This window comes from Strix uralensis, chromosome 11 (genome assembly GCF_047716275.1).
Source record: "Strix uralensis isolate ZFMK-TIS-50842 chromosome 11, bStrUra1, whole genome shotgun sequence".
Classification (NCBI taxonomy): domain Eukaryota; kingdom Metazoa; phylum Chordata; class Aves; order Strigiformes; family Strigidae; genus Strix; species Strix uralensis.
The window spans coordinates 4,526,805-4,550,367 of record NC_133982.1 but is presented as its reverse complement, the minus strand read 5'-3'; the positions used below and the strand labels follow the sequence as shown (position 1 = coordinate 4,550,367).

The following is a 23,563-nucleotide window of genomic DNA, read 5'->3' as shown; positions in this document are numbered from 1 at the left end:
GGGGAAGAGGCTGGGCACAGAGGGGTTATCCTTAGCACAAAAAGGTGTGCACGGTGATTTCTACACAAAATACTTTATTAGTCAGCTAAAAACAGTGATCCAGGCAGCAGTGATCCAGAAAGAGAAGAGGGGAAGGAAGAGGGAATCCACTTCTAGGCAAAGGAAAGGTCAGAGTCCAGCACAATGTGTGGTCCGTGGCCCTTATCCCCCTCAAATGCCTGGGGACAGCAGGGCGGGCAGGATGCAGCGGTAGCGAGCGGGTGTGAGCACAGGTAGAGAGCAGCCCCCCTTCTCCCCAGCACCAACCCAGGCCACGGGGTTCCCAGCCCTGCGGCCTGTTGGGAGGAGGGCAGGGGGCGGCACTCACACGGCAGGGGCTGCACCTGGCAGATGGAGAGAAGTCAGAGGGTGGGGGGGTGCCTGGTTCAGCCCCATTGAAGCCCCGCTGGCTCCTCTCCTGCCTTTTGGCACCCCCTCAGTCCCCTTGGCACGAGGGAGCCCCCGCCTGGGCCTTTGATAGCCGCAGGGACTACCAGCCTCACCTCTGCCCCTGCGCGCAGACGTCCGGCGGCTTCCTTGGGCTTTGAGCGGTGCCTCTGGCTCGGACAAGGCCGGAGCAGCGGTCGCGTTCCTCCTCCTGTGAGCACGTCCCTTCCTTGGCCTGTCAGCCTCCTCCTCCTCAGCCTTCGGGGGTTTTGCTGCAGCCCTGGGGCGCCGTTTTGAGGCGCGCGTGCTGACCTGGGTGGACATCAGTCAGAGCTTAACAGCAGAAGCGTGCTTGGACCAGCAGATGCTGAGAAACTCCAGGCAGGAGCGTCACTGTGACTTCGGGAGCAGCCTGAGCAAGGCACGGGGAACAGGACACAGCCTCCAGACCCTGCAGGAGCCACAGCCCCAAAGCTTCTTACCTTGGAGGTCGAAGCCTCGGGATCTGCCTTCAGCCGAGCGCGCTTCTTGCGGGGCGTCTGCCCTGCGTGAGAAAGACGTGCCAGGTTAGGCGGGGTGAGGAGGCCACACCTCGATGACTGGGTTCAGTTTTGGGCCCCTCACTCCAAAAAGGCCATTGAATGACTCGAGCGTGTCCAGAGAAGGGCAATGGAGCTGGTGCAGGGTCTGGAGCACAGGTCTGATGGGGAGCGGCTGAGGGAACTGGGGGGGTTTAGTCTGGAGAAGAGGAGGCTGAGGGGAGACCTCATGGCCCTCTGCAGCTCCCTGAAAGGAGGGTGCAGAGAGGGGGGATGAGTCTCTTGAGCCAAGTAACAAGTGATAGGACAAGAAGGAATGTCCTCAAGCTGCACCAGGGAAGGTTTAGACCTTATACTTAGGAAGTATTTCTTTGCAGAAGGGGCTGTTGGGCGTTGGAATGGGCTGCCCAGGGCAGGGGGGGAGTCCCCATCCCTGGAGGGGTTGAAGAGTTGGGTTGACCCAGCCCTGAGGGATCTGGTGGAGTTGGGAACGGTCAGGGTGAGGTTCATGGTTGGACTGGAGGAGCTTCAGGGGCTTTTCCAACTTTGATGATTCTGTGAGATGGGGCAGAGTGCCCGCACCTCGGGCTACGGCACAGTGACCTTTCAGTGACGCCATCCAGGCGATGCGTGAGCTGAGCACTGAGAAATTGGCACTGGGGGGGAGGAGTGGCTTGAGGGGGCTCTTCTCCTCCCCCACCAGATTCCCTCCCTTGCCAAAACATCACTGGGTTCAGGCTCGCAGCCCCGGGGAGAGCACAGCCTCCGCTCCCAGCCTGGCAGGCGAGGGAGGGGGTGTGGGTGCTGGCCTGGAAAAGCACCCTGCGAGGCACAACACCTCTGCCCAGGCAGGCTGTGCTGATAGGAAGCCTTGGGCACAGCGGGCTCCATCCCCCAGCTCCACTGGCTGTCCCAGGCCCCTCAGCACCCAGGGACTGGGGCTTTGCTCCTGCTTTTGCAAGCACGAGGCTTCCCAGGCTCCTGCCCTCCCGGAGAAAGAGCGGGCCGTGCTGGGAGGAGCGGACACTCACCTTTGGGAGCCATGGGGCCAGGCTCTCCCTGCAAGGAAGGTGACAGAGCGTTGACTGGGGCACAGTCATTGTGCAGGTAGCGCCAGCAGAATGTGTCCCTTCTTCACCCCGCAGCAAGACAGTGACAGGAATCTGGGGGAGTCAGGCTTGCTCTGCCTGCCCTGTGCCTCAGGGACTCTCCTGTCAGCCCCTGTCCTTCTGCAAGACCCCACCATGGTGCCTCACCCAGACACAGGGCACAGGAGGGACAAACAGGGCTGCCAGACTACCTGAGTCCCCTGTTCCTGCTATCAGCCCCTCTGCTCCAGACTGCCAGCCATCCCCTGGCCAGCTGGCCACCGCACGGAGGGTCCCTGTCACCTCCACGTCCAGCAGTCACAGCGGTCTGTCAGAGAGGGAAACCCCCAGCGACGCAGCGTAATGCTGGGGGGTCTCGGGAAGCAGAAAAGGGGTTGGTGTCACCTTGGAGGAGTGGCTGGTGGCCACCCAGCCCCAGACAGTGACCCCAGGCTCCTACCTGGAACCACACGGTCCTGCCGCTGCCGTCGCGCAGGGTGCTCATGCCAGGCACCAGGTAACACTGCAGCCAGTTCTTGAAAGCAGCGTAGTTATCTGAATGATCTGGCTCAAAGAGCTTTTTCTCTGGGAAGGGAGAGAGGGAAAGGACAGAAGTAGAGAGGAAGCAGTGACCGTGGTGTCAGGGTGCCCTCCCAAGCCTCCTGCTCCTGGGAACGCAAAGCCCAGGCCTCCCCGCCACCCCCAGCTGTCCCCATCCCTGTCCTGTTGCCTCACCCGCCGTGATGACCTCCATGGGCACGGTGTGGCACAGCTCCAGGAGATCTGGGTTCTCCCGCATCAGCTTCAGCTTCTTGCTCAGCGTCAGGGCTGGATTCTGCAGGGGTGGAGAGGGGGAGCAAAGTCACCTGCCAGCCAGTGTCGCTGGGGTCCCTCCGCCTGACATAGAAAAGCCTGAACCACAGGCCTCGAGCCAAAGTCTGAACCATAGGCCTTGAACCAGAGTTGACTTCTGAGTGAACCTACCAACCAGCATCGTATCAGCATGAAATATGACCATGGTAATATCCTCTGAAAGCTACAGATAAAGAAAATATATTTTTGGACCCTAAGCCAGCTCTTTCCTAGAAGACAGGAACTCCTGGGACGCGCCTGGGATCCTGGCCAGCTCCGGGATGCACCCGAGTGAAGTGAAGCCAATCTACCAGATGGTTCCGTACACCTTTTTTTATATGATTTATTTGTTAAAACTGTATAAAAGCAGGACCCTCTCACAGCGAAGATGGAGACCTCACCTACGAGTGGACGCACTGCATAGGACTTCCCAACTGCCAGGAGAGGTTCTCTGACCCTTCGCTGTGACGTGTCTGTCTTAATCACTACAGCTAACTTTATGTAGTAATGATCAGGTGCGTTACCTTGCTTGTTCTTTCTGCCACTTTAAACTAAAGTAAAATAAGCTAGTCTTTCTAACTTGGTGTCTGTGTCCTTCCTGTTGACCCTGTCAATTGGCAAAGCACCACCCCAACAGCAGCCAGACTCCCCATCTCCTCTTGCCCTCCTGAGGATGAGCTGCCACGCTCCCCACCACATCCCAGCCCTGAGCTCACCCCGCTGTCGAACTGCGCAAAGACGAGAGAGAGCTAGCACACAGGAACACCAGCAGTTTGTAAAAAACAGCCCTCAAGCTGCATGTTTTGTTTTCAGCCTCCTTTAAAATAGCCACCTCCTCTCCCCCAGGGCCATGAGATCCGCCGTGGGCTCTACTGCAACCTTCCCCAAAGATTTTAAGCTTGCAAGGTGTTCATTTCCCTCGCCCCTTCCTCTTCACCCTCCCCAAATACACCCAGAGACTCCCTGAGGGCAGAAGGTGGGCGCAGCACGCAGGCATGTGCCCGTGGAGCTGTCACAGCCCATCAGCGCGGCCACGCATGAACGAGCACCGCACGTGTGAGGTTACAGAACCACTGCACCCCGACTGCCGCTCCACTGGAGGGGCAGACGTGCTCGGGCACAGGTGTTTATGGCAAAGGACAGTAAAATGCTTGAGGAGAAGGATCCCACGCAGCAAGCGTTGTGAAGGGAAAATGCCTGCTGTTGGGTTGGGAAAGACTCAAGAGACGCAAATACCTCCCAACAGCAGTGCGGGCAGAGGCTGTGCGAGCTCTGCAAAAGCCTTGTGACGATGTTCTGCCCCATCAGAGCGAGGAACCAAACATGAACTGAAACTGGCCCTGAACCCTGGGCTGGAACAAGCCCAAAACAGCAGACTTGAACCAGAGCTTCGTGCCCAGCTAAGCCCAGAGCAGAGCTAGGGCAGGGCAGCTTGCTGAGCCCAGATGGGGGGCTGGAAGCAAACTGAACCACCTCCACTGCTGCTGAGCCCAAACTTGACTCAGGAACACCTTTCAGCTCAGTCCGGCTCCCTGCACGGAAGGCAAGAGGCTCATGGGACGCCAGGGAGCTGCTGAGATGTCCCGCAGGGCCACGGACAAATAAACCCCCTATGGTGTCTGTCTGGAAACCTGCCCCTTTTTGAGCCTGCAAAAGCACCAGGTATTCCCCACCTTCTTCCTCCTCTGCTGCTCCTGATCCTTCAGGGCCTCCAGCACAGTCCGAGCCTTTTCAAAGGGAGGGATCTTCAACCTGAGAGAGTCCACCTGTTACACACAAGCCTGAACTCTTTGTTCTGGCACTTGCCCGTGTCTACAAGGCGAGGAGGCCCAAGCCGTTTAGCCTAGGAGCTGCCAAACTCTGGCAAACTCCTGGAGACCAAACCTCCATGGCAGGTGAATGGGTGCTCAACCCACCTTACCTGTACAGGATCTCAGCGCGGAGGTAATTCCCAATTCCATTGAAAAACTTCTGGTTTAAGAGGGCCTCGCAGATGGGCTTGTCAAAAGCCTTGTCATCCAGGTTCTTCAGCACGTTCTCCCTGCAACAGCACATGAGGCAAGGGTCACCCGGGCACGGCTGCTGGACTGCCGTGCAGTAAAAGCAGCCAAGACAAAGCAGGGGCCTTCCCTCGGGCCGGGCCGCGGCCGGCAGGGCGGCGGGACGCTCACCTGAAGGCCTGGTACTCGGTGAGGACGCAGGGCCCGCGGCCCGGCTGCCAGGCGTCCCCCAGCCGCCACGAGCCGAAGCGGCGGACGTCGACGAAGCAGAGGGCGCGCGGGGGGCTCTCGCGCGTGAGGAAGCGGAGGTGGGCATGGCGGGGCAGCTGGGCGGCGGGGCACAGCCGGAACGACCCCGACATGCCGAAGAGAAAGACGAGGTCCTGGGGCGCGCCGGGGCCCAGCGGGGCCAGCGTCAGCCGCAGCTCCTTGCCCCGGGAGGCGGCTGAGATGCGGTAGGCCTCGCTGCGGAAGGGCACCTCCGGGCCCCTGCCCACCGCCGAGCGCTCCACGCCGCCCGAGAACACCACGCCACCGCATGCCTCGTTGATGTAGCGCCCGGCCAGGTGCAGCTCCGGGCACTCGGGCATCGCCGCGACGGGACCAGGGGCACCGGAGAGCCCGGGCCGCCCCTGGCCGGGGACACACGCCACGCCACGCCCCGCCCCGCCCCGCCCCGCCCATTGGCTGCTCGGCCAGCGGGGCATGCCGGGAGTTGTAGTACCGCCCCGCTGCCAATAGGCCCCTGGGCCCGCCCAGGCCCCGCCCCGTCCCTCCCATTGGCTGCGCCGCGAGCGGGGCATGCCGGGAGTTGTAGTCCCGCCACGCCGCCAGAAGGCGCCTGGGCCCGCCCAGGCCTCCACCGCGGGGACAGACGGACCCGGCTGGGCTTTGCCACCGTGACCTTTATTGGAGCTTCCCCCGGGGCACAGCCGCACCACGGGCGGGCCCTCGGCAGCCTCGATCGCTGCCGGGGGCCCGGCAGGCACGGGGAGGAGGGCAGGGAAAGCTGCCCCCGGCTTCCCCGCTCCCTGGGGCAGCACTGGGTCCTGTCCTGGCTCCAGCCATTGCCTCTTCTCCCGGCTCCTCAGAGGAGGGTGTTCATCAGGGCCTGGGCCTGCTTCAGCTCTGAGGAGAGAGGGAGGAGATGCTGGGGAAGACACTAGTGCCACAGCATCCTCCCCCCAGCATCCTCCCTCCAGGATCCCTCCCTCCAGCATCCCCCCCCCCCCAGCATCCTCCCTCCAGCATCCCCCCCTCCAGCATCCCCAGCGTCCCCCCCCAGCATCCTTCCCTGCAGCATCCCCCCAGGGCCAGGGTCCCTGCTGTCACCCCTCCTCTGGCCTCACCTGCCAGCAGCACCCGGAACTTGTCAGCTGAGAGGGCCATGGGGACAGCCGCCATCCTTCCGTGCTCCCCATCCCGCACGTTGAAGGTCAGGTGCACGAGGGGCTCGTTGACCTCCCGCAGCTCGCTGGAGCTGAGGGTGTAATCCACCCGCCAGCACACCGAGCCCAGCTGGCTCACTGCAGCGGGTGGGCAGCGTCAGCACCCCGGTGTGCTCGGGCAGGGTGCCCACCCCCGAGCCCCAAACCTCCCAACGCGCACTCACGTCTCAGGCTGCAGGCCCTCAGGCTGTCCTGGAGGGAGCTCTGCTTCTCCTCGTAGGATCGGCACAACCCGCTGGCGTGCTCTGCCCCGGTGGGGAGAGACAAGAGAAGAAAACCACCCCCTCGTGCCAGTCCCGCTGCGGCCAAAACCCAGTGAAGTACCTGGAGGGGCTCTTGGGGACGGGGGTGATGGGGACAACGTGGCCGCCATCCCTCACCGGATCTGGGCGTGAAGGGGGCAGTGCCGGGGGCTGCCAGCTCAGCCCTGGCACACCTCACCAGGCCCAGCCCGCGGTGACACCCCGAGGGTCCCCTCTACCTTTGGGCAGCCCCAGCTGCTGCAGCTCGCTCGACAGGGACTCGCTGTCCACGTTGTGCTTGGCGGCGCTGGAGAGGATGAAGCCCAGGACAGCGATGGTCGCCTTCACGTCCCCCGACTCTGCGGGCGGGATGGATCGTTAGCTCCGTCGCCTCGGGAAGGTGTCCCCTGCCAGATCACTGCCCGTCCCCGCAGCACGGCTCCCTGGGGGGGACCCCGCGCGGGGCTGGGGCAGCAGCGCTCACCTAACTTGGCGTCGGAGGTCAGCTTCAGGATCTTCTCATACTGCGGAGAGCAGAGCACGGGCCGTCAGGGTAAGCACCAGGTACTGCACAGCCGCGTAACGCATCCGCTACCAACATTCACGCTCACAATTCTTACCTTTGTATTAAAACTACTTAGCATCTATATTAGCGCTACCCTGGTAGCGTTCTTAACCCTGAGGCTTGCATCAGGAATATGAAAGTCCGTGCTGTTACAGAACCACACAGAATCACAGAATCATGCAGGTTGGAAAAGCCCTTGAAGCTCCTCCAGTCCAACCATGAACCTCACCCTGACCGTTCCCAACTCCACCAGATCCCTCAGCGCTGGGTCAACCCGACTCTTCAACCCCTCCAGGGATGGGGACTCGCCCCCTGCCCTGGGCAGCCCATTCCAACGCCCAACAATTTTTTGTAATTAGGCAATTCCAGCGTTGTAACACTTCTCCTCCACCACGGTGACGCCGGGGAGGGGGGTCCCGCTCACCTCGATGGCCTCCCCCAGCAGGTCCCGCAGCACCTGGGCGCAGATCAGCTTCAGCTTCACCGAGGACTGCGGGGGGGACAAGGAGGGTGACCACCGCGCCGGGGCGGGCAGGGGCCGGGCAGGGCCGGGCAGGGGGCCGGGGCGGGGGGCGCGGGCACTTAACGATTTTGGCCAGGGTGCTGATCTCGGCCAGGACCCAGTCGGGGCAGTCCAGGTCCCCGCAGAAGCGGAACCGCTGCGGGGGGAAGGCGCGGTCAGAGCCCGCCGCGGACCCACCGCGCCCCCCCCCGCGCCCCCCGCCGCCGTCCCCCGCCCCACCATGTCGCCGCCGGTGCCCGGTGCCGCCGCAGATCCCGCCTCCGCGACCCGGAACCGCTCCCGGGCGGGGAGCCCTGGGCGGGCGGGAGGAACGGCGGCCGCCCCGCCCGTCCCGCCCCTCCCCGCCCCGGGGAGCCCGGCGGGGCCGCGGGGGGGTACCGGGCCGGGCCCGGCTGCAGCGGGGCTGGGCGGGGGGCGGCTGCGGGCTCCGCGGGGGCTCCGCGGGGGCTCCCCGGGCCCAGCACCGCGGGGAGCTGCGGCCCCGGCCCGGGACCCCCCCGCAGTGGGACGCTCCTTACAGCTCCCGGCCCCGTGGCCGCAGCCCCGGCTGTCCCGGCTCCGCTGACGGGCGCCGTGGCTCAGCCCCAGCCCCAGCGCCACACTGGGAGCCCAGGGAGTCGCGGAGGGTCTGTGATCCCCTCGCGTTAAAGTAACGTGAAACGACACCAGACGACCAGTTAAAATGTTTTACTTTGCGGGAGAAACAGCTTGAACCTGGAAAAGGATAATAAGCAATGTGGGAAAAAGAAAAAAGAAAAGAAAAGAAAAGAAAAGAAAAGAAAAGAAAAGAAAAGAAAAGAAAAGAAAAGAAAAGAAAAGAAAAGAAAAGAAAAGAAAAGAAAAGAAAAGAAAAGAAAAGAAAAGAAAAAGAAGAAAAGAGGAAAGAAGGAGGGGAGGGGAGGAGGAGAGAGGAGAGAGGAGAGAGGAGAGAGGAGAGGAGAGGAGAGGAGAGGAGAGGAGAGGAGAGGAGAGGAGAGGAGAGGAGAGGAGAGGAGAGGAGAGGAGAGGAGAGGAGAGGAGAGGAGAGGAGAGGAGAGGAGAGGAGAGGAGAGGAGAGGAGAGGAGAGGAGAGGAGAGGAGAGGAGAGGAGAGGAGAGGAGAGGAGAGGAGAGGAGAGGAGAGGAGAGGAGAGGAGAGGAGAGGAGAGGAGAGGAGAGGAGAGGAGAGGAGAGGAGAAGGAAGGGAGAAGGAAAGGAGAAGGAAAGGAGAAGAGAAAAGAGCCAAATCCGGTTCACCACCCCTAGGTTCCAGCGTTGTCTCAGGTCTGGTAATCTTGGGTGGTGGGTGTACACCCAGCAAAGTTTTCTGTCGCCTTTTAAGTTCATTTTACCAGGTGCTGAGCACACCAGTCAGAGAGGCAGGTATCCCACAAACTCACTGCCAAGAGTATGCATTGAGGGGGAGTGGGGCGCACCAATCCCCTCATCCAACTGGGGTATGATCTCCCCCAGCTGCCTTCACTTCTCCCCCAGGTTCCCACAGATTTTTGCTGACTTCCTGCTCCTTGAGCAGTCATCCGGCTTCTGGGGCAGAAATGCTCCCCTCTTATCAATCCTTATCACCTCTCCAATGGCGAAGCCGTTAGCACGGCCTGCGTGGTGTCAGGCTTACACAGAAACATTTGGTTTCACTCAGTCCACGTTTCCCCCCTTTGAGGCTTATCTAAGGAGTTTGTCAACACAACCACAAGGGAGTGGGGGTGCGTCCTTCCATACACTCCGCTTCCTTGGGTGACATTCCTTAGACTCATCACAAAGGCCACAGCTTGTCCTTGAGGTGTTTGTGTTGATGAATGTTTGAGGCATTAATTCCTTCAGCGTTTCAGCCCCAGCCCAACATTACTAACAAGCAACAGCATGAGAGGAAACGGCCTCAAGTTGCAGCAGGGGACGTTTAGACTGGATATTAGGAAAAATTTCTTCGCCAAAAGTGTTGACAAGCCCTGGAACAGGCTGCCCAGGGAAGTGGTGGAGTCACCATCCCTGGGGGTGTTTAAAAGACGTGTAGAGGTGGCACTTAGGGACATGGTCAGTGGAGGACTTGGCAGAGTTCAGCTAACGGTTGGACTCAATGATCTTAAAGGTCTTTTCCAGCCTAAATGATTGTATGATTATTTATTTCAGCCCCAGCCTCTGCCCCAGGGTCTTTATTTCCCCTCCAGCTCCGGGGCTTTTTTATTTCTGCTCCAGCTCTGGATCACGTCAGCTCCAGCCCCACACTATGTGTTTCAGATCTAGCCCTACATTTCAGCTCCAGGCAGTGTTTATTTCAGCTCTAACCCTGGCCCTACAGTCTTTATTTCAGCTCCAGCCCCACAGGCAGTATTTCTATTCCAACTCCAGCCCTGTGGTCTGTATTTCAGCCCAGCCCCAGCCCTACAGTTTTTATTTCAGATCTCAGCCTGCAGTATTTATTCCAATTCCAGCCCCATGTTTTTTAGTTCAGCCCCAGCTCTGCATCATTTCAGCTCCAGCCCCACAGTTGGTATTTCAGCTCCAGCCCTGCTGTGTTTCTTTTGTCTCTAGCCCTACAACCTTTATTTCAGCCCCAGCCCCATAGTCGTTATTTCAGGTCTAGCTCCACCCTTAACAGATTTTATTTCAGCTCCAGCCCTGTACCTGTCGCGGATGAAAGTATTGACACGGTAATGATTTAGTAAGAAATCTAGATTTATTAATAGCTAACAGCAATTTATTATTATTACAAAATAATTCAGAAATGCTGAAAGAAAGGAAAGCAACTTATTCACAGATTCTAAAATGACAAGATTCACACTAACTTACTTAACGGTACCTTAATTTATACATATGTACATGCGCATACACAAAACGTACAAACACACACACAGAGACAAAAGTATTTGGATCCAGTAGAATGAACACAAAGCGTACAAACACATGCACAGAAACAAAAGTATCTGGATCCAGTAGAATGAAGTACGTACCCACACACCAATAAGCAGAGAAAGAACGGGTGAAAGAGAAGCTAGCTCAAAAGAAAATTTCCCTCTCGAGTTTAGAGTAAATACTCCCAATGCATTGGCATTCCTCGACGGGTGATAATTGAGACTCGAGCGGGTGGACTTCGCCCTGGCCTTCCGTCAGCTCTGGCAGCAGACAACACCTGAAGGGTTTGGTACCTGAGAGACATCCCAGCTCAGGGGAGATGCTGGTCACAGCCCCGCTGCGATCCAGGAGAGCTCAAAGGGTCTCACTTAGGGTCGCTCTTTATACAGCCCAAGATAATTGACTTTGGTCAGATACCATCTGGTGCCTTCCAGCAGTTGCACAAGAATTTGATGAATGTGCAACTCTGTTATTGTTCCCATTTGACCACATCCCAGGCACAGGTGTGCCAGGCCCTTAGGAGATGATGGGCCATTTTAACCATTTCCGAGCAATCAGGAGGGGCAGGAGCCAGGCTTGTTAACGTTATCAGTCCTTATCTCCACAGATTGGTGTATAGCTCGGGGGGATGTGGGTGGAATCACACCTAGCACCAAGCAGCCCAAAAGGAGGGGCGGGGAGGGGTAAGAATTGCACCACCACAGTACCCTTCCCCCTGAGAGCTGCTCCAGGTTCTCAGGGCAGCACTGGGGCTGTTGACAAGGTCATAAATCAATCACCATCACCACTCAAATACCAGTATGAGCTGTCCTAACTGTCCCAGTAGTGGCTTAATTATCACATCAGCCCCCAGCGTGTAGCTCACCCACCGAGTTCAGCCCGGTACCTGCTGGCCTCCCGTGCTCTGGGGGCAAATGCAACCTCAGGGGAGGGTCCCATGGCCCTGCCCAACACCCCCCCACCTGCCCACAGCCCCCCAAGATGGTGTTTGGGGGCTGGGAACAGCTGCTCGGCCTCTGGTTCCCCATCCCCAAAGGCGGCACTTGGGCTGGGTCTGAGCCCCACAAACACCAGCCTGAGCCCAGCGCATCCCCGGCTTGTTTTCAGCCCCAAATGCAGCACTTGACTTCGTTTTAGGGGCTGGAACTCCCCGGCTGCTGTAGCAGCCCCAGGCTCTGGTGGGGAAGGGGAAGGGGAAGGGGAAGGGGAAGGGGAAGGGGAAGGGGAAGGGGAAGCCCTTGGCACCAGGCAGGGAGCACTTGGCCAAGGGGGCACCTCTGGTGGGGAGGAACCCTGGGGTGTTGGGGGCAGCCCCTGCCTGTCTGGGAAAGCTCTGCTGCACTTTGTTACAATTTATTATTTTAAAGTTACTATTATATATTATGTTTATTATAATAATAAAGTTATTATAATAAAATAATAATAATAGTAAAAATAATTGTTTTAATATCCTTAAATATCTTATTATTTAAGTCCCAGCACCCCATCCAACCCCCACCACAGCCCCCTTGGGGAGCCAGCCCCGGCCCCCAGCAGCACAGCCTCACCTAATCATTTAGGCTGGAGAAAACCTTTGAGATCGAGTCCAACTGTTGACTGAACTCTGCCAAGTCCTCCACTAACCATGTCCCTAAGTGCCACCTCTACACGTCTTTTAAACACCCCCAGGGATGGTGACTCTGCTGCCTCCCTGGGCAGCCTGTTCCAGGGCTTGACAACCCTTTTGGTGAGGAAATTTTTCCTAATATCCCCTGCTGCAACTTGAGGCCGTTTCCTCTTGTCCTATTTCTTGTTAATACTGTAGAGCTGGGGCTGAAATAAAGACCCTGGGGCTGGGGCTGAAATAGCAACCATGGGGCTGGAGCTGACATGGTGCAGAGCTGGAGCTGAAATACCAACTGAGATGGTGGAGCTGAAACAAAAACCCATAGGGCTGGGGTTGAAATAAAAACGTAGGGCTAGATCTGAAATACATAGTGTGGAGCTGGAGCTGACATGATCCAGAGTTGGCCTTGAAATAAGACCGTGGGGCTGGAGGGGAAATAAAGACCCTAGGGTAGGGGCTGGGACTGAAAAACTGACCATAGGGCTGGAGAGGAAACAACGACTGTGAGGCTGGAGCCTCTCTGAGTCTCTCACAGGCTTATGTTATCTAAACACAGACATTCTACCTGTCAAGCACACAAAGCTAAAAAACAATCAGCATGGTATATGTGGTTTTTGCCACCCCAGCCGCAAGTTTGCAGTCCTCCTCACCCATCTTATGTTGTATCCCCACACCGTGTTAAAGTCTGTGCCAGCTTTTGGGGCTGGGGGGACAGAGGAGGAGAAGGAGGGAGGCACAGGAAGGAGCAAAGAGCCTGTGGCATCGCCAGGGCTTTGCAGGGACTGGCCCTGAGCAGGGGCCTGGTGCCAGCTGGCTCACCCAGGAGCACGGTGACACAGCGGTGGCATCCGAGGTACTGGCCCTCAGCCCTTGGTGCCCAGCATGGGGCCGTGTCAGGGACCTGGCAATCAGGACGCTGCTGGTGGCACCTCAGGGACATTGTGGGGTTCAAGGGCATCAAGTTGGGACCCAGCAGCCACCACAGAGCAAGGCAGCTGCCAGGTCCCCATCGTTCACCACAGCAACCTCCCACTGCTAAACAGCCCCGTTATGTCATTTCTAGATGGCCCAGGGTATTTTTTTCCCCTGCCTTGTTTTTCTTCATTACAGTTTTTTTTCTTTTCCAGGCTGACTCTCATGCTCACTCATCCCATTTGTTGGGGTTCCCCCTTTTTTTGACATGCTTGTTTTCATCGCTGCAGGTCGGGTGTTTCCTGCCTGTGCCTTCAAGTAAGTGTCACTTCTAGAAAACCAGCATTTAAAGAGATTTCTGTAGAATCACTTCCTTTTTTCCTCCTAAGTGTAGCAGAACTGGCCTGGTCATGCTGTGGGTTACTTTACTACTCTTTGCTCACGTGCTGGGGGTGGATGACAGCCAAGAGAAGAGGTGAGTCAGTTCTGAGGAAGTTTGTGGCCGTTGATTTGCAAAGCCTACAGATTTGAGTTGACAAACAGCAGTGACATCTGCTTCATGCCTTTGGCTGCCTGAGCTCTGATTTTCTCAAGGTTTAGGGGTGCAGCAGGTTTTTCCCCCTGAGGAGCTCATTGCTTGTAGGTCACTTCCAGGCAGGAGCAGGCAGAGGAGAGTGGGAGTTGAGGAGCACTAAGTGGTTCCTTGTCTTGCAGAAGGACCACAGGAAAGGGCTGGTTTTAGCCCCTCTCCTCCTTGGAAAGGAACAGAGGAAGCTCAGCCATCCCTACTGGCAGCATCCAGGCTCCCTGCTCCCACAGGACCAGCCCTCACGGGATGAAAGCAGGGACAAGCACCCCGAGAGCAGGATGGGGTCATCTCTGCCACTCACTGCAGAGAGGATCTTCCTGCCTGCTGTTGTGGTTTGCACCCAGAGGGCAACTGAGCACCACAGAGCTGCTTGCTCACTCCCTCACCCTCAGGAACAGGAAGCAGAAAATAAAGGAAAAGGCTCAGGAATCGAGATAAGAACAGGGAGGGATGACTCACCCATTATGGTCACAGGCAAAAGACAAACTCGTTAGGGGAAGGAAAAGAACATCAATTTAATTCAAATGCCACCACCACCACTTAGACAGTAGGACAGTGAGAAGTATAACTACATCTCAAAACCACCTCCCCCCCTCCTCCTTCTTCCCAGGCTCAGCTTTGCTCCCGATTTCTCTCCCTTCTCCCCTCCAGTGGGGCAGGGGATGGGGGTTGTGGTCAGTCCATCACCTGTTGTATCTGCTGCTCCTACCTTCTGAAACAAAGAAATTAATTCAACAGTCAGAGTCCAATATAGCTGCTAAGCAGGTATTCTTTATTAGCAGTGCTGGCGTTGCTCTGAGGATTCGCCACCATAAGGGCTCCCAGGAACTAGTGAGGGACATCAGTTTACATACACACAAATCATACATATTCATTAGATTCCCTGGAAAGAAGTGTCTTATGATAATGAGTTCCCAGAATTCATTTACATAGTCCAAGCTTGCGTAGTAAAAATAGAGCGAGTGTCTTCAGTGGTCAAGGGAAGAAGTAGTCTTCCTCACTGTTCGCTAGTTGACCTTCTTTCCAGAGCATGGCTGTGAAGTGAAGTCTAGGTACCTTCTGCCTAAATTAGCAAAATCATCCTCCCTAGATAGGATCTCTGCGTCCTTTTGTTCAGGTCCCCCTTATCTTAGTTTGCCCATTCTAGGAGTTGCCCAAGTGTCCATTGAAGGCTTTGAGTCGGCTATCAGTGATTTACATAGGGAGATCTAAACAGACAAAGAGGTCTAGGGAAACAGTTAAGGAGTCCTCAGGAAACAAAAAACCCCAGGAAAGCTTTCATAATCAAGGATTGTTAGAAATTCATTTGTTTGAGCCCTTTCACTTCTCAGGGGGAGGAGTCCTCACACTCTTCCCTTTCTCCAGCGCGGGGTCCCTCTCACAGGAGACAGTCCTCCACAAACTTCTCAGAAAAGAGTCCTTCCCACGGACTGCAGCTCTTCCCAACCTGCTCCTGCATGGGGTCCTCCACGGGCTGCAGGAGGGCATCTGCTCCCCCAGTGACCTCCATGGGCACAGGGCACAGCCAGCCCTCTCCCCACGGGCTGAGGGGGGGGTCTCTGCTCTGGCCTCAGTGTTTGCAGAGGTGTCTCTCTCAACTCCCACTGCCCCACCCCAGTTCCCCTTCTTAAATACGTTATTGCAGTGGCATGGCCACCATCACTAATTGGCTTGGTCTTGCCCAGAGGTGGGTCCAGCTCGGAGCTGAGGGAGCTTTAAGAAGCTTCTCAAGTGGCCCCTGCTGTAGGCCTGTAAGGAACTGAAGGAAGAAATGCCTCAAACATTCATTCTCACAGAACGCCTCAAGGACAACCTTTGGATTGGTCTAAGGAATGTCACCCAAGGAAGCAGGAGTGTAACAAAGGATGCACACCCCACTCCCTTGCAGTTGCATTGACAAACACCTTAGATAAGCCTCAGAGGGGGAGACATGGACTGAGGACACCAGGTACTTCCCCTCGAGCACAAATACCACTAAACCTGGTATTTTGCAGCTCTATTGTGCAAGCCAGACACCTTGCTTGCCTTGCTAATGACTTCACACCTTCGCCACTGAAGTGGTAACAAGAACTGATAAGAGGTGATCATTTCTGGGATGACCAGTATGAAGCATGAAGTCCCCAGAGATTTTTGCTAACAGAGGAAAAACCAAAGCTGGGCAGGGACAGTACAACTGACTCCATCAGAACCTATGCTCCACCTTTTTCCTCATTTCTCATGAAAATGAATTTGTGGAATGCCTGGTCCCTCCTCATCTAGTATGCTAACCAGTTAATACAATGAACTTAAAAGCCAACCAAAAACTTCACTGTGCGTGCACCCACCACCCAAGATTACCAGACCTGAGACAACACTGGATCCAGGGGTGGTGATCCAGATTTGACTCTCCTTTCCTTTCCTTCTTATGGATTTATAGGGGCCCACATTGCTCATTATCCTTTCCCAAGTTTAAATTGTTCTCTACCAAAAGTAAAACATTTTAAGCTGCCGTTTGGTGTCGTTTCACCTTAATTTAACCTGAGGGCGTCACAGAACCGTTGAAATTCTCTGGGTTTCCAGTCCAGGTCATGGCAAGCCCCCTCCCCCACTAACCAAAAACCCCCCCAGCACACAAACCCAGCACACCTGCTTTGGAAAACCATGGGACTGGATGACCTTTGATTATAGAATCGAAAAGCAACTGGAAGTTCTTTTTGAAGTGAGAGTATGTGGAGCCTGCTTTCTGCCTCCATGTAGAAAAACACGCAGCAAGAAGGAAAAAAAACTTTGCCTGGTAGTTAAGTAGGCAGCAATAAGAGCCCCCCTCATAGCGTGCTTTCGCCTAAGAGCACCCAGTGAAGAGGGAGAAGGGCTGCTTTACCCAGGGAGCAGCCCAGCACTTGATTCCCCCAAGCCAGCCTAAAGAAGGATGCATTTCCTTAGCACTGCTGAGTAGTTAGTCAAGAGCTGGACAAGACCAAGCTCAGCTTATTCACATCAGTTAGACCAGCAGCACAGAGCTTGAGGTGCTCAAAGCCAGGTCTGGCCAGGAAGAGCTTGTAGCTCTTAAGCAAGCCCGGGTTAAAGCATAAGCCACAGATGGGCTGGCAGCTGCCCATTGCAGCTGTCAGCCCCAGGAGCTGTACTCTGGTGGATGGAAGCTCAGGCCACAGCTGCCCTCCTGGGCAGGGGGGTTCAACATACAGCAGAAGGAGATACCATCCACAGCTGGGTTTGACATTCTATAAATAGTTTAATCAAGTTCAACATACAAAATTATTCCTTTATACACCTGAGCCTGCATCCTTCTCTTGGAGAATTTGGCAGCTGCAGCCTGATAAGCATCTTCTGAGCAGCTCTGCCCCATCAGCTGCATCTTCTCTCATCAGGCAGAGTCAGTTTGCCAGCGTGTAGGAGCATCCTCAGTGCCCTGTGGGTGAGAAGGGGAAAGTCACTGTGCCCACCTCCAGCAAGGGCAGGGGGTGAGGTTTCCTTCCCTCCAGCCCCCCAGGGGTTTCTCCACCTCCTGGCATTGGGCAGGACTATCACCAGGTACAACAGGGTCCTGTGACCTGCAGAAACACCAGCTGTGCTTCAAGGCTCCAGCTCCAAAGCACAGAAGCTAATTCAAGGGACCATAAAGGCCACTTGCCTGTTCAGAGGGTGACCAGAACCCTCGGTTATCCATTTCAAAGGTCTGGGTCCCTGCTTCAAGGTCTCTTCTGTCCCAGAGGACTGCCACATCCCACCAGCCAAGCCTCTGGGTCCTCAGACACTAGGGAGGAGAGCACATCAGCTGCAGCCACGCCTGGCCCCACACCAGTCCCTCTGCTCCGTGCTCACCTCGCACACGGACCGGGGCTGCTTTGCCCCTGCTCGTCTATGCCTGCCCTAGCAGGTGACAGACACTCACCACCAGCAAGACGATGGGAGCAGTAATGATGCAGAGGCCGCACACAACCATGATGGCCACAGCGTAGTCGGGAAGGCCCGGTATGGGCGGGGGGGGCTCCAGGGTGTCCTCTGTGGCAGAGCACAGCAGTTAGCACAGCCTGCATGACACAAGGGCTCTACCCTGTGAGGTGGCAGCCACCCACTCTCCCTCAGGACCCAGGAGGCAAATATAGGATGCCAATAACATCTATTTGACACCCTCTCCACCCTTTCCAGATAACCCTTCCCTCCTGGCCTATGCCAGCCTGCAGCAGAGCAGACTATGTCTCCACACTGTGCAGAGGGATAGGGCGTGGTGGTTGCTAGAATTGTACTTGCAGATCAACCACTGCAAGCTGATCATCTCACCAGCCAAGACATCTCAGCCTCCCTTTGCTTAGGCAATCTGGATCTTGTTTGTTGTAGATCTACTCTGCTCACACATGGAGCCACAAGCTGGTGAAGCTTAGGTACCCGCACCCCAAAGGGAAGCTTACCTCCCACAGCAAGAGAGTATGGGTCCACCTGGAAGTCTGAACCAGCCAAAGCCTTGTTTGGCCCAAGCGAGAGCACAAGTGTCTCCAAAATTTCCAGGCTGGTTGGAGCAGGGTGCCGGAAGACCACATCCCCATGGCAGATCAAGGAACCAGGCCTGCAGACAGGGTTGGGAAGAGCTCCAGCAGCTGCCAGTCCCGCTGTGACCCCACAGCCACATGCTGGGCTGTGGCTGCAGGCATAGCCAGACTCCTGGCTGGTTTTGCTCAGAGGGGCCCCAGGAGGATGTCTCTGCACTCAGGGAGGCATTGGTTTTGCATCTACTCTTTGGGATGGAAGGGGCATCCCTGGGGGTCCATCCACTCTTGAGACAGCAGGTAAATGCTTGACCTCAGCTGTCTGCTGCAAACCCTTCTGTGGTTGGGACTATACACCTGATAGCCATGACCTGTTGGCTGATGTCTGTAGGGAGACCCCCCAGCTCTGTACACCCCTGCCCCTCCCTGCCGCCCCAGCAGACCCTCTGCTCCCACTCACAGGAATCCTCTTATCACCACTTGCAGGAAGCTCCTGTGGTCCCTCAGGGCTCTCGCCACCTGGAAGAGAGGTTTTGTTCAGCTCCCCACCAGCCTTTGGGGTGTTCCACCCAGCCAGACCACCACTTCCACAGCCATGATGGAGCTGGGACAGCCACTACAGCAGGGACACAGGGCAGCTGCAGTCCCGCAGCACCTCTAGGTCCCTGGCTACATTGTGGTGGCCTGAACCACTGAAGCACCAGAGAGAAAACATCCTGCCACTAGAGCCTCGGTGCCTGCCTTCAGCGGGTATCAGCCACAGCACTGGAGTTGAGGGTCTGGTTTGGACAACCCCAAAGCAGTCCCTCTTCCCCCAGTGGTCCTCAGCCTCCTGGGAGGATGCTGGCCCCCTCCCACCAGCCATGCCTACCACATCACCAAGGTCTCTGGTGAGCTCCTGAGGCTCTATAGCAAGTGGATCCAGAAGGTCCTCACTGAAGTGTCTGTTAGTGATGAGGAAGGAGACTGGGTAAACCTGCAGGTGAAGCCTGGCTCCTGAAGAGGCAAAACATGAGTGCTAGGTGAGCAGAGCTGGTAGCGAGCCCTACCACACACAGGGACTGTCCTTACCCTCCACCGAGAGGGAGGTCAGGTCCACGGAGGAGGTTGCGAGAGCTGTCAAGGCTTGCAGAATCTTTCCAACATCAGCGTGGACAATCGTGTCAAGGTAGAGGTCTCCAGTGATCTCCAGGACCCCACTGGGGTTTCTAAGGGGAGAGAAGGGCTCTAAGGCAGGAGAGCTGGGACCAGGCTCGCCAAGCACACCCTTGCTGGTCTTTTGTCAGCAGCTCATGACTGCTCAGCCCAGGGAAGGTGCTCAGTTGCAGCATTTGCCACCAGCTGCACATCACCCTCCCTGGTTTCCTAGTGCAGCAAAACTCATCCTCTCCATCTTTGCAGCATGGCTAATTAGCTGCAGAGCACACAAGTGGTAGTAAGGGTAATTTAGTGAAGAGCTTTGAAGAGGGGTAGTTGTGTCCCATACCTGAGCTGGGTGATAGTGAAGTTCCTCACATTGTAGAGAGCACCGAGAGATGAAGTCACCTAGACAAAGAGAAGACAACCGCTCACACCCCACCCCTGCTTTGGCACATATTACCCCACTAGCAGCCAGCCTGCACCTATTTTCCCAGCATCATCCTTTGGAAGGGCCACCAAGACTTGCTATACCTTGCTGGTCAGCCTCTTCAGGGAGTCTGTCCTGCTCCTCCCATGTTGGAAGACAGTGAGAGAGATGGACAGCTGCTCTGGGTCCAGGTTCTCCAGGCTGAAGCCTAAAAGAGTTCAGAAGACAGTTATGCCCATATGTATTCCATCACCTTCCTTGGGAGATAACAGCCAGACTTCAGCTCATCCTCTGCCACACACTGAAAGCAGAAGCCCGCAGGGCAGCTGAGTGAAGATGAAGACCTTCTGTGGTGGGGAAGGGCTTGGGATGTGCCACCTCCAAGGACAGGACAATCAGGTCAAGGAGGGGAAGCCAGAGTTTAGCAGAAGCACTAGACCACACAGGTCCAGCTGCTGCAGATGTGGTCTCGAGCATCCTTAACACTAAGGGTTTTGCACGGGTCAGAAGGGATGTTAAGTGAAGGTGAAGCCTGAAGTCTAAACTGGGCAGGTTTTGGCTTTGCTAGAGGTATAGGGAGGACACTTGATAGCCACAGCTCTGCTATGGGAAGATCTCTACAGCTTACCACTGGACTGGACAGACTGTGGCTCCAGTTGCCAGCCAAAGATGCTCCTTCCCCTGCTTGCCTCTGTGACAACCGTCCGGATGAGGTGGGAGTTGGTGGGAGCAGGAGCTTCCCCCCGGAACAGAGCCTCTCCTCGCACAACCACCGAGCCATTCCTGGGAGGGAGATGAGATGATGGGCAGCCCACCTCCCCTCTGGGAGCAGCTTTAGAGCCCCATCATCATCACATTAACACCCCACCTAAAGAGCAGTCTCAGATGGCTTTATCTGGAATTTTCAACCAGGGATCCCTTGGGACAATGACCCTGGTGAAGGAGAACAGCCCCTCAAGACCTGCCTGGAGCATTTTGCTGGGCAAACCCTTCCCTCCAAGCCAAACCCACCTCTCCATCTGTTGCCCCAGGGCAGAGCTGCATACTCACATAAACTCAAGGACATTTGCCTGCAGGAAGGTCTCATAGGTGGACAGCATTTGGTTGAGCTGGAAGAAAGAAGCACCAACTGAGAAGCTGACATACCCACGGCTCCCATCAGCCTAGAAAGAGCACCCAGGAGGGAATACCCCAGCACCAACACAGTGTACAATAGCCCTGTCAGCTGCCAGAGGTGAGGGGAGTTCAGCCTCACCTCAAATCAAGCATCCCAGTCCAGCTCTGGTGGAGCAGTGTCTCCACCATGCCCAGGTGGGTGATACACCAAGCCAGGGCTGATGCAGCCTGCAGGCTCCTCACCCCAGCACAGTTTGCTGCAGTAGCTCCTCAGATGCACCCCAAAGCACCCATATCTCCACCGACCAGCTCCTGCACTCACCATCAGCCTCACTTCTTCCTCCAGCTCCCTGTAGCTCTCTGAAGTCCTGCTGCTCAGCGTCTCGGTGTAAGTGATACCCGACAGCCGAAACTGCAAGGGCAACACATGCACAGGCAGAGGCTGTGCAGGAGAGGGGAGCCCAGGGGGGTGGGATGCAGGGGGCTTCACCCCTGGGGAGCCAGGTTTGCCCATCGTCATCAGCTCAGTCGGGGTGAAGGCCTCTCCTGCAGCTGCAGGGAGATGCTCTGTGGCTGTGGAGGGGTGCTGGGAGGTGACAGAGTGACTGGACATGGACTGAGCATCAAGGGTCACACCTGCTGGCATCCAGGAGCTGGGTGGGGAGCTGACTGCATGCCCAGCTCCAGTGGAAGTCAGCAGGTAGGATGGAGATGGCAAGCTTGTGGTGCCGGTGTGGTGCACAGCCTCAGAGCAGTTCTGTGGAGCAGGGCTCTTGGAGCAGGGAGGAGGTGCAGAGCCTGGGCTGGCACGGGTGGGCCCTGAAGGTCCTGCTGGAGCAGCAGTGGGTCCTACTGATGCTGTCCTGGGCTCACTGTGCCCAGCTTCTTCTGCCACAACCACTCGTCCAGGCAGCACACTCATCTCTGCCACCTTCATGGCCTGGCGGTGCCCTCCTGTGGGTCCATCCACAGATGCTGTTGTGAGGAAGAGATCTGGATGCAGAGATGGCCTCTGGGTAGGTGAACCCAGCAGGGAGCCACGTGTCACACCAGCAGCTCCTGGAGAGGGGGAATCCACCATAGCAGCTCCATCTTTGCAGGGGAGTTTGGTCACTCCAGGCTCTGGGATGGCATCGGGGGCTACAGAGTGCACCCCAGGCACAGCTGGACCTGCAGCGCTGGGGGCCCTGGTCTGGGCAGGGGAAGGGTGGGCTTTGGTGGGTGTCAGAGTCTGCTGTGCAGGGGGGGAAGACAGATCACTTTGTTTCCCCGAGGTGACAGCAGGTCCCCCAGACTCCGCAGTAGGAAGGAAGGGAGCCAGCACTTGCAGGTGGTTGACATCATGAGCCAACGCAGCACTGGGAAGCGATGCCAAGACAGTGGCTGGGAGTCCAGACCCATTTCCTGCTACCTTGTCCAAGTCGGTGTCCACCAGCAGAGCAGCTTCACCATGCAGTAAGGTGCCAGCAGACTCCGTGTCCCAGACCACCTCGGGTGTGACAGCAGAATGTACCCACTCAACGCCAGGATGCATTTTGGTCGAGCTGGCTGTCCTTTCTGTTGGCAGAGCTGAGGGCACCCCTGGAAGGGGCACCAGCTGAGGAGCAGTGGTGTGGTCCTCACCCATACCAAGGTCAGGCAGACCAGGGCTTGGTCTTGCCTCTTCCTTCTGCCCATTGCAGCTCTTCATTGTGGCTCCATCAATAGAAGCTCCATGCTGGACATCAGAGAAGCTACTCAGCGTGGGCTGACCAGATGCAGGCATGCTGTTGGGAGCCTGCACTGCTGTCACAGCTCTGGCCTGAGAAGACAAATCATTGGCTGTGACCAGAGCAGGAGGCTTAGAGCTCGCAGCCAGGCTGAGATCTGCTCTGCAGGGCACGGTCCGATGGTCAGGGTATGCCCCAAGGGCCAGCATCTGGTCACCTCCAGACTGGTCTGCTGCACTGTGGCTCTGGGAGGGAGTACCCATCGGTGTCCATGCTGACCCTGCACGTGCTGGGGCATCAGATGGGACATGAGCCCCCCCAGCAGCCCCTTCAGGTGAGACCAGCTGGGTGGGCGCCACCTCCAGCAACACAGTGGCTGCAGAGGGGCTGGAGGCAGCCCTGGGCAGGGAGGGAGGCTGAAGCCGTGCTGGGGAGGCAGCAGGGACCCAGGCAGCTGGCTTACCCTGAGCACGGGGGGTGCCCTCAGACATCCCCATGGGGCTGTGGGGCTCTGTCGTGCCCTCTGGCTGCCCAAGGCCACGGGCTGAGGTCACTGCAGGCGTCCGCACTGCATCATGCAAGCCTGGTCCTGTGCCGTGGAGGCTTCCCAGAGCCAGGTGATGCCAGGACCCAGGACTGTGGTCACCCATGGTCTGGGGGAGCTGAGCCGAGGGAGCAGGCACCCCTGTGTCAAGCCACGGTGCAGGGGACAGTGTCACAGCCACTGCTGTGCCCAACCTGAGCCCTTCCCTGTGCCCAGATCCAGGCTGCCACTGGGGTGAGGTCTGAGCTGCCAAGGGAGAGGCAGTGGCTGCAGCTGGTGTCCCCAGGCTCCATCCCTCAACATCTGTACCACAGGTCACATCTCCTTCGACCCCTGGGAAGCAGCCTGGGGTGTCCACAGGTTCCATCAGCACCGTCCCACGCTGCTGCATTACTGGTTCCTCAAGCAGGTCTCCATCTGTTGCCCCTAGATCATCACCTGTCTCTCGCTGGGAGGCTGGCAAGCCTGGCCAAGCCTGGGAGCCCAGGGCAGGCTGGGGCAGAGCAG

The 23,563-nt window shown here is 57.0% G+C and overlaps 2 protein-coding genes across 2 annotated transcripts; both read right to left on the bottom strand.

The window, feature by feature from the left end:
- Window positions 1–57: 57 nt before the first annotated feature.
- NEIL1 (nei like DNA glycosylase 1) lies at window positions 58–5,561 on the bottom strand. Its single transcript, XM_074880644.1, has 9 exons — window positions 5,077–5,561; window positions 4,827–4,946; window positions 4,579–4,657; window positions 2,789–2,888; window positions 2,514–2,638; window positions 1,997–2,024; window positions 909–970; window positions 543–738; window positions 58–383 (listed from the first exon to the last, which is right to left on the bottom strand). The coding sequence occupies exons 1-9, from the start codon at window positions 5,493–5,495 to the stop codon at window positions 364–366; spliced, it is 1,149 nt and encodes a 382-aa protein (XP_074736745.1). The 5' UTR covers window positions 5,496–5,561; the 3' UTR covers window positions 58–363.
- Window positions 5,562–5,790: 229 nt separating this feature from the next.
- Window positions 5,791–8,016, bottom strand: COMMD4 (COMM domain containing 4). Its single transcript, XM_074880645.1, has 8 exons — window positions 7,903–8,016; window positions 7,748–7,819; window positions 7,585–7,650; window positions 7,080–7,119; window positions 6,835–6,954; window positions 6,518–6,598; window positions 6,255–6,431; window positions 5,791–6,033 (listed from the first exon to the last, which is right to left on the bottom strand). Exons 1-8 carry the CDS (start codon window positions 7,903–7,905, stop codon window positions 5,993–5,995), a joined length of 600 nt encoding a protein of 199 aa, XP_074736746.1. The 5' UTR covers window positions 7,906–8,016; the 3' UTR covers window positions 5,791–5,992.
- Between the last annotated feature and the right edge of the window lie 15,547 nt (window positions 8,017–23,563).

Coding starts and splice junctions, on each gene's coding strand:
- COMMD4 (XM_074880645.1), bottom strand. Junction 6,955..7,079: donor GACCTCCGACGCCAAGTTAG/GTGAGCGCTGCT, acceptor TCCCGCCCGCAG/AGTCGGGGGACGTGAAGGCG. Junction 6,432..6,517: donor GAGGGCCTGCAGCCTGAGAC/GTGAGTGCGCGT, acceptor CACCCGCTGCAG/TGAGCCAGCTGGGCTCGGTG.
- NEIL1 (XM_074880644.1), bottom strand. CDS start 5,495: ATGCCCGAGTGCCCGGAGCTGCACCTGGCCGGGCGCTACATCAACGAG. Junction 4,947..5,076: donor ACCGAGTACCAGGCCTTCAG/GTGAGCGTCCCG, acceptor GTGCTGTTGCAG/GGAGAACGTGCTGAAGAACC. Junction 2,889..4,578: donor AGCAGCAGAGGAGGAAGAAG/GTGGGGAATACC, acceptor CCACCCCTGCAG/AATCCAGCCCTGACGCTGAG.